The following is an 8,932-nucleotide window of genomic DNA, read 5'->3' on the forward strand; positions in this document are numbered from 1 at the left end:
AAAAAAAAAAAAGAATTATGAAAATTAGGATTAAATCATAATCATTTTTATACATCATATGCTTTCCTTCGAATATATTCTTTTCATAAGACATACAGACACTGCTTGAATAAATATGTGCATTTTAAGTGTCTGAGGCAAGGATTCTATCTTTTATTTCTTCATTACTTGAATAATTAGGTACCTTCTAAGAACATTAAAAAAAAACAAACTTTGTAATGTTATATCTGATGTTTCCTAACAACTGTTATTTCTTTCTTTCTTTTTATTATTAAATCATAGCTGTGTACATTAATGCAATCATGGGGTACAGTGTGGTGTTTTCATATACAATTTGAAATACAACTGTTATTTCTAAACTACTTACATCCTTTTCTAGCAAAAGAAAGAATTCAAATTTTAAGACTTTAGGATTTGGCAGCCAGGTACTTGTATGATGGTTAGGTTATTATGCAAAGAAGTAAAAGCCAGAAAGTAATTCAAAAGCATTACTAAGAGTCATATAGTTTCTGGAAATTAGGGGTGCTTCAATGGTAACTATCCTGGAAAAACCCACAATACTGCTCTATAGAAAATCAGGTTTTGTGGGTGGTGCCTGTGGCTCAGTGAATAGGGTGCTGGCCCCATATACTGAGGGTGGTGGGTTCAAACCCAGCCGCAGCCAAACTGCAACAACAACAAAAAATAGCCAGGTGTTATGGCAGGCACCTGTAGTCCCAGCTATTCGGGAGGCTAGCTGGAGGTTGTTGTGAGTTGTGATGCCACAGCACTCTACCAAGGGTGACAAAGTGAGACTCTGTCTCAAAAAAACAAAAAAGAAAAGAAAATCAGTGTTTTGCTCATTCTTCTAGGATTACAGGTAATTTAATATTTGTGCTTTGACGAGGTTCCTGATGAGTTAAGGTCATTCTGTAGAAGTCAAAAAAGCAAATGGAAATACTTCAGTGTGGTGGGCAGTCATTTAACCTGGGTTTGGCAGGCAAGGAATGAAAAATGTGGTATGCTCATTTAAAAGGTTTGGAAAATGCCTAACCAATAATTGTTCTTGCAAATGCTAAGTTCTAATTAATAGCAGTAATAGCACATTCTATGTCATTTTTTATTTAATCAGTGTGTATAAACTCTCTTCTGTGTTGTGCTTATTGTAGTGTTTGATGATGGTGATGAGAGAACATTGAGACGAACCTCACTTTGCCTCAAAGGGGAGAGACATTTTGCAGAGAGTGAGGTAAGATGACCTGGATGAGCTGTTTGTGTTGAACAATAGTTACTGACCTAAAGGTAAGGTGTGGTTTAATTTGTCTGTTTCTTATCTAGACACTTGACCAGCTTCCATTAACAAATCCAGAGCATTTTGGAACTCCTGTAATTGCAAAGAAGACAAACAGAGGAAGGAGGTCCTCTCTTCCTGTGTGAGTTTCTTCATATATGGTATCATGACAGTACAGTTATTGCAACATTAAACAAGTGATTTTCTAAGACTGATTAAATTTGTTTGGGTAACCTTTCCATAACATCTTATATCCTGCAGTTAGATATTTTACTTTGAGCAGACCTTGTTATTAATTCCCATTACCTTGCCCAAGAATTATCATACTTTCCTGTTCAAAAATGCTATCTGTACGCCTGTGATCCCAGCACTTGGGAGGCCAAGGTGCATGGATTGCCTCGGCTCACAGATTCGAAACCAGCTGAGCCAGAGCAAGACCCCCATCTCTGGGCATTGTGTAGCGGGTGCCTGTAGTCCCAGCTACTAAGGAGGCCGAGGCCAGAAGATTTCTTGAGCCCAAGAGTTTGAGGCTGCTGTGAGCTATGATGCTATGGCACTCTCTACCCAGGGTGACAAAGTGAGACTCTGTCTCAAGGAAAAAAAGCTATTTGTTTTAAGTTACTTTGTCAAAGTCCCTAATTGATATGATGATTTTCTTGTTTTTATTGGGTATATGTGGGTTTTTTTTTTCTTTTTCTTTTGAAAATTTCAAACATGAAAATTGCTAAAATAGTACAATGAACTGCTATATACTTTTTATCTGGATTCTCTAATTCAGACATTTTTTACACGTTTGTTTTATCATTTCTTCTCTTTATATATGTATACATGTTGTAATTATTTTTCAGTTTTATAATGGATTTGTTTTGCTGAACTATCGGAGAGAAAGTGGAGAACATCAAGACTCTTTGCTCTTATATACTTTAGGACAGGGGTGTCCAACCTTTCAACCTTTTTTTTTTTTCTCTGCTGTGCATTGGAAGCAGAATAGTTGTCTTGGACCACACACCAAATACACAAACACTAGCAAAAGCTGATTAGCAAAATGTCCGGACATACTTTTTGTGTTAGCAGGCAACACAGATAAGCAAAAAAAGTCTTCACAAAATTAGTATGTAGCCCGTGGGCTGCAGGTTGGACACCCCTACTTTAAAACAAGGAGATTCTCTCACATGACCATGGAATGAATATCACATTCTGCAAATTTAACATTGATGGAATACTGTTACCTAGTAATACACAGTTACTGCTTCAGGTTTTGGCAGTTGTCCTAATAACAAACAGCCTTTATAGCATCCCCGGTGGCCCCCCCCTTGTTACAAGGTCCAATATAAGATCATGCATCGTGTTTAGTTTATATGGTTCTTGAGACTCCTTTCATCCAGAAAAGTTCTTTAACCTTTCTTTCTTTTTCATGACATTGATATGTTTGAAGAATAGGTGAGTAGTTTGTAGATTGTTCCTCAGGATGGCTTATGTGATTTCTTTCTCACTATTAAATTCAAGTAATACATTTTGATGGTGATACTGTGTAAGGCGGTGGTTCTCAACCTTCCTAGTGCTGTGGCCCTTTAATACAGTTCCTAGAGGTCTCGACCCACAGGTTGAGAACCCCTAGTGTAAGGAGTGTTAGATCCTGCTTAAGGCGGGCACATTAACAAGTATGTGATCAGTTTGTTCCATAATTGGTAATATTGTGATGCTCTGGTTAAGGTGGCATCTGCCAACATCTTCAACCTCAAAGTTACCATTTTTCCCTTTTTAGCTTAAAAGTAATGTTTGGAGATACTTTGAGACTATTTAAACATCCTATTCTTATCAAATTTTCATTTAGTAGTATTACCATCCATTAATAATTTGTGCCTACATCAGTTAGAACTATCATGACAGCAGAAGATGGTTTGTAATTTTTCATTCCTGCCGGGTTTACTAGTTGTCATTAAATGTAATGGAAATCTTTTCCTAAACATCACAGGATGGATTTGTGGATTCTGATTTCACATAATAGATTATAATTCATTATTCCAAAATTCATTTTGTTGTTCAGGTTGTCTCAGGTTTAGCCAATGGGAGCCTTTCTAGGCTGGCTTCTTGCCCTTTTGATATGTTTTCACCATTTCTTGAGTACTTTTTCTCTCTGTGGCCTGACAAGGCAAGGTAGGCTCATATTTTTTTCCTGTTCTAGCCCTGGATTTGCCCATTTCTCTTAGGGCCCCTGTTTCCTTTTGGTGGGAAATAATATTCCAAAACCTAGATGCAGGTAATATATGTATTCATTGCTACTGGGGAGTATACCATGAAGATTTTAGACAGCAAAGGCAAATAATACCTAAGCGACAAACCAGAAAGTAATAAAAGACCTTGGAGGGCCCCAAGTAGAAACCTCACCTCAGCCACTTACCTAGATACCTTGCTTAGGGAAAATTACTTAACCTCTTTGAAGTTAAGTACAACTCTTAGATGTTAAGTACATTTACATCTGTTAACCCTATAATCTTCACAGAAACTTACAGTATTCCTAGTTTATAGCTAAGGAAAAGGAGAATGATAAATATCTTGCAAGTTTTTGTGAGGATTAGATAATGTGTATACTTTTATCAGCATGTTATAAGTACTCAGTACATGATACGTATTTAATAAATTGTTAATACCCAGTATTTTATTTATAAGCTAGTCCAATGGTCTTTTACTGAAAGCATCCTTAATTTTAACAAGTTGAGTCATCTGGTTTTTCAGAGAGCAACAGATTTGAGAAGGAAGGACTGGAAAAACTGGTAGATACGGTCAGTAAAGAAAGCCCTGTGCGGGGTTGGTAACCAACCAGCCTGTAAGGAAGATGACTAAAGCCATGAAAGATGAGGAATTAAGTGGTTTTAAGCTATTTAATAAGAGTTAATGGCTCTGCATACTTTGGTAAACTCCAACGGTATTAATGTATTGCAGGATATCCTCAAGAAGATGTCCAATTATTCAGTATGTATTCATCCAGAATTCAGCGGGGCATGGTGGCTCATGCCTATAATCCCAGACTTTGAGAGGCTGAGGTGGGAAGATCACCTGAGGCCAGGAGTTCAAGACCAGCCTGAGCAACATAGCAAGACCCTGTCTCCACCCAAAACAAATGAGCTGGGCATGGTGCCACACTGCACCTGTAGTCCCAACTACTCAGGAGGCTGAGGTGGGAGGATTGCTTGAGCCCAGGAGTTCCAGGTTACAGTGACTATGATTGCACCACTACACTCCACCTGGGCAAAACAGTGAACTCTTGTCTCAATTAAAAAATAAGAAGACCTATTCAATTTATTTAAAAAATTATGGGCTTTCATCCCATGGATTTGTCAGAGAAAAAAAGAAAAAAAGATTGTAGGCTTAAAATTAAAATATGTATTATTGACACTTAGGAAAAACTTTAGTTTTCTAAATAAATTATATAAATAAACCATCATATGTGTTTTAATGAGATCTTCATAGCCAATTAGAAAGTTAAATTATATGGTTGCTAGTTTAACAAGAAAAGGGCAATCTTTTATTTTTTAAAAAATGTGTGGTACAGTAAGTACTTAACGGTGGTATAATTAGGCTTTTCTGTCCCAGCTGGTGGTTGGCAGGAGAGCCTAAGTCCAAGTACTCATTGATCTAGGGAAGTGGACTCAGAGTTACCATAGCCAGCTCAGGACTGCACTTCTAGGAGGCTAAGGAAGTGTCCATCTCTTCAATTACAACAAGAACGAAGAGGCTCCTGCTGCAGGGTAATCCATTAGGAATTGAATTGACCGTGTTAAATTCACACCACGCTGACTGTATCAGTGGTTCATGTTTGGATGATGATCAAGTTATTCTAACTTTTAGCACTGAAGACGAAAAGGAAGAAGAAAGTAGTGAAGAGGAAGATGAAGACAAGCGACGGCTCAGTGATGAATTACTGGGAAAAGTTGTAACTGTGGTGTCTGCAGCCGAGAGGACTGAGTGGTATCCTGCTTTGGTAAGTAAGGATTCAGTGCAAAGTTAACCAACCATGTAAATATTCAGTTAAAATAGACTTTTTAAAAACTTTTAAAATACTTTGAAAGTATTGGGGCAAGCATGGTACTTGGGGAGGCGGAGGCAGGAGGATCACTTAAGCCCAGGAATTTGAGTCCACAGTGAGCTGTATTCTCCTTTGTACACTCCAGTTTGGGTGACAGAGCAAGACCTTGTCTCTTGAATAAAAAAGTATTTAACAAATTTCAACTTTCTTGGAAATTTAAAAATTGAACAGTCACAGTCAGGTCTAGAATATTTTGTTATTCAATTAACTATTTATTGAGATCTTTCATTTCTTCCCTCAAAAATGTACCCATTGGCCTCTGTTTACTTTATTCCCATTACCATGGGTTCCCTTAAATTGATTCTTAAATTTTTCTTTACTAAATTCAGACTAATTTTCTAGAAGGAAACTTTTATAGAGAAATCTTTTAAAATACTGATGTAATCATGATAGCTCTGTTCTTTTAAGAAAGGCCACAAAACTTATACTGAGTCTGCCTAATTGATCAATTTTGCATTTTTTGTGCAAGCTCTTTGTTTCTGTGTGATTTTCAGTGGAAACTGAAGTCTTTTCTTCACTGCCTCTACGTAACATACTTCTCTTGTGTAAGCCTTTACTCTTCCTTAATCAGTATTGAATGAGGATCTGCAGTGAGTTCATCTTTCCTCTGAGTTCCTTAGAAGAGAAAGAAGTATGAGATTTGCAACACATTGCCCTCAAGAAGTTGCTATACACACAGGGAGATTACACAGTAATTAGGAGTATGTAGTAAATTAAAAAACTTTTTTTTAATACATTGGAATAGTACAGGGAGTATCAAAAAGGGTTAATATCTTGTAAAGATCACTGATGTTCTCCCTCTCTGTACAGTCTCCTGCTCCATCTTTGAGGTTTTTTTGTTTGTTGGTTTGTTTTTTTGAGACAGAGCCTCAAACTGTCCCCCTGAGTAGAGTGCTGTCGCATCACAGCTCATAGCAACCTCCAACTCCTGGGCTCAAGCGAGTCTCCTGCCTCAGCCTCCCAAGTAGCTGGGACCACAGGTGCCCGCCATAATGCCTGGCTATTTTTTGGTTGCAGCCATCGTTGTTTGGTGGCCCGGGCTGGATTTGAACCCGCCACCTTAGGTGTATGTGGCTGGCGCCTTAGCCACTTGAGCCACAGGCACCAAGCCACCTTCTTTGAGTTTTGGTCTTACTTATCTCCAATAATAATTGTGGCACAAAATGTACCTCAGATTATAATTCTTTGAAGAGCTAAAGCCATTTTTTTAAAAACTTCTATGTGTACATGAATGTATATCACTTAGTTTCTAGATGATAAATTTACATAGGAAAATTTTGAAAATCCTTTGACCTTGTCAGTTGTATAAGCAGATAAGAAAATGGATTTCGATGAAGGATAATGATATTTTGCCAATTCTTTTATTTTTTTAAACAACTTCCTTTATTTACTAAATACATGTATCACTTGCCAATCGTAATTTAAAATAAAAGATGAGGCTTGGTGCCTGTAGCTCAGTGGCTAGGGCGCCAGCCACATACACTGGAGCTGGGCAGGTTCAAATCCAGCCTGGGCCTGCCAAACAACAGTTACGACTACAACCAAAAAAAATAGCCGGGCATTGTAGCAGGCTCCTATAGTCCTAGCTACTTGGGAGGCTAAGGCAAGAGAATTGTAAGGCCAAGAGTTGGAGGCTGCTGTGAGCTGTGATGCCATGGCACTCTACCAAGGGTGACAAAGTGAGACTCTGTCTCAAAAAAAAAAAGAGACTCCATTCTTCCCTTTGAAGATTTTACGTCTAATAACAAATAATAATCCAAGTAACTAGAATATAAAATAGTGTATGTTCAATATTAAGACTTCTTAGCCTGAGAGATGACATTTATTTGAAGAAAATATAGACAACTTTCGTGGAGGTAATGATTTTGAGCTAAATATTGAAGGATTTAAAGTTAGCAGGTAGGCTTGGCGCCTGTAGCTCAAGTGGCTAAGGCACCAGCCACATACACCAGAGCTGGCAGGTTCGAATCCAGCCCAGGCCTGCCAAAAAACAATGACAACTATAACTGAAAGATAGCCGGGCGTTGTGGTGCGTGCCTGTAGCCCAGCTACTTAGGAGGCTAAGGCAAGAGAATCGCTTAAGCTCAGGAGTTGGAAGTTGCCTTGAGCTGTGATGCCATGGCCCTCTAACAGGCAACAGCTTGAGGCTCTGTCTCAAAAATATATACATATATATATATATATATATAAATAAAGTTAGCAGGCAGGTCCTCACCATAGGACTTTCTGAAAATAAATAAGTAAATTAGAAAAATGAAAGGTTTATTCATGTAACTGTTTGCTCTGGGGATCCATTTTAGCTAAATATTTGAGGTGGGTAGGGGAATAATATGAAATATGGCTACAATGATCATTTGAATCTAGGGCAGAAGGGTCTTTAAAGCGGCACCTGTGGCTCAAAGGAGTAAGGCACTGGCCCCATATATCAGAGGTGGCAGGTTCAAACCCAGCCCCGGCCAAAAAAACTGCAAATAAATAAATAAATAAAGTTAAAAAAAATAAAAGTTCTTCTAAGGAATTTGGACATAATTCTGCAGAGAATTTTGCAGAAGAGTGATCTTTGAGCTCCGTGTTCAGGAATGTTAATGAGGTAGTGATAAGTTAGGTCAGTTGTTGGAAAGACTGGAGGTGGCAGGAATCAATTTGAAGGTCATGAGAATAGTACACAGGTGAGGTCATCAGACCTTGGGTTGTGCCTTACTCATCTTGTGGGATCGACCTTACGCGTTTGCTGCCACACCTTTTCCTTGCCCATGCTGCCTGAAATCGTCCTCCTAGGTATTCCCACATTATCCTGGGCCACCATCACTGTACTGATTCTCTGTTGTGTTCTATTTGAGTGTCTTTTAATGTTTTCACCTTTTTTACACTCTAAGCTCCTTAAAGGCAGGTACAACTACATTGTTAATCTAATCATTAGTAGGGCCTACTAGACAAGCCATATGTTAATACTTCCATCTATTAAGACTGCTGGTGTAAATGCTAGGAATACTTAATTATCTGGATATTCACTTTTCGGTTTGATAACCATGAGTCATATGTGCCTATTTAAATTTAAATGAAAATTAATTAAAATTAAATAGAATTAACAATTCATTCTGTCATTGCACCAGCCACGTTTCCAGTGTTAAGCCCTGTGTAACTCATTGGTACTGTTCCAGGCAATGCAGTTATAGAGCAATTCCACTGTTACATGAGGGCATGTGAGCAGCGCACTTGATTGTAGCAGGGAGGCTAATATTAGGGAAAGCCTGAAGCAGGTACATTTCTTTTTTTTCAATTGTTGAGGATTCATTGAGGGTACAGAGAACCAGGTTACACTGATTGAATTTGTCAGATAAAGTCCCTCTTATAATTATGTCCCATGTGTTAAGTACATTTCTATAATTTAGTAGAAAACTTAAATTTTTAAAAAATTATAATGTTTGAAGTTTTATAAAGTATACAGAGATTACTTACTAATGATACTGTTTAAATAGTTGTAAAAGTTCAGAAATTAAAAGTTCTTTGTTTACATTTTCTTTGATTATCTTTAATCGCTAAAAATTGTACATGCCGGCTCGGCACCTGTGGCT

General features: G+C 37.9%; 1 protein-coding gene across 2 annotated transcripts in view; it reads left to right on the plus strand.

Moving 5' to 3' along the window:
- Window positions 1-8,932, plus strand: part of ARID4A (AT-rich interaction domain 4A) — a 93,142-nt gene that overhangs the window by 19,095 nt on the left and 65,115 nt on the right. For both annotated transcript variants that reach the window (XM_023515869.1, XM_003794414.3), the window contains 3 exons: window positions 1,149-1,228; window positions 1,318-1,412; window positions 5,120-5,252. In XM_023515869.1, the coding sequence (XP_023371637.1) occupies window positions 1,149-1,228; window positions 1,318-1,412; window positions 5,120-5,252 (308 nt within the window). The remainder of the gene's footprint in view (window positions 1-1,148; window positions 1,229-1,317; window positions 1,413-5,119; window positions 5,253-8,932) is intronic.

This window comes from Otolemur garnettii, unplaced genomic scaffold, assembly GCF_000181295.1.
Source record: "Otolemur garnettii isolate 467f Iridium unplaced genomic scaffold, OtoGar3 scaffold00081, whole genome shotgun sequence".
NCBI classification, from domain to species: Eukaryota; Metazoa; Chordata; class Mammalia; order Primates; family Galagidae; genus Otolemur; species Otolemur garnettii.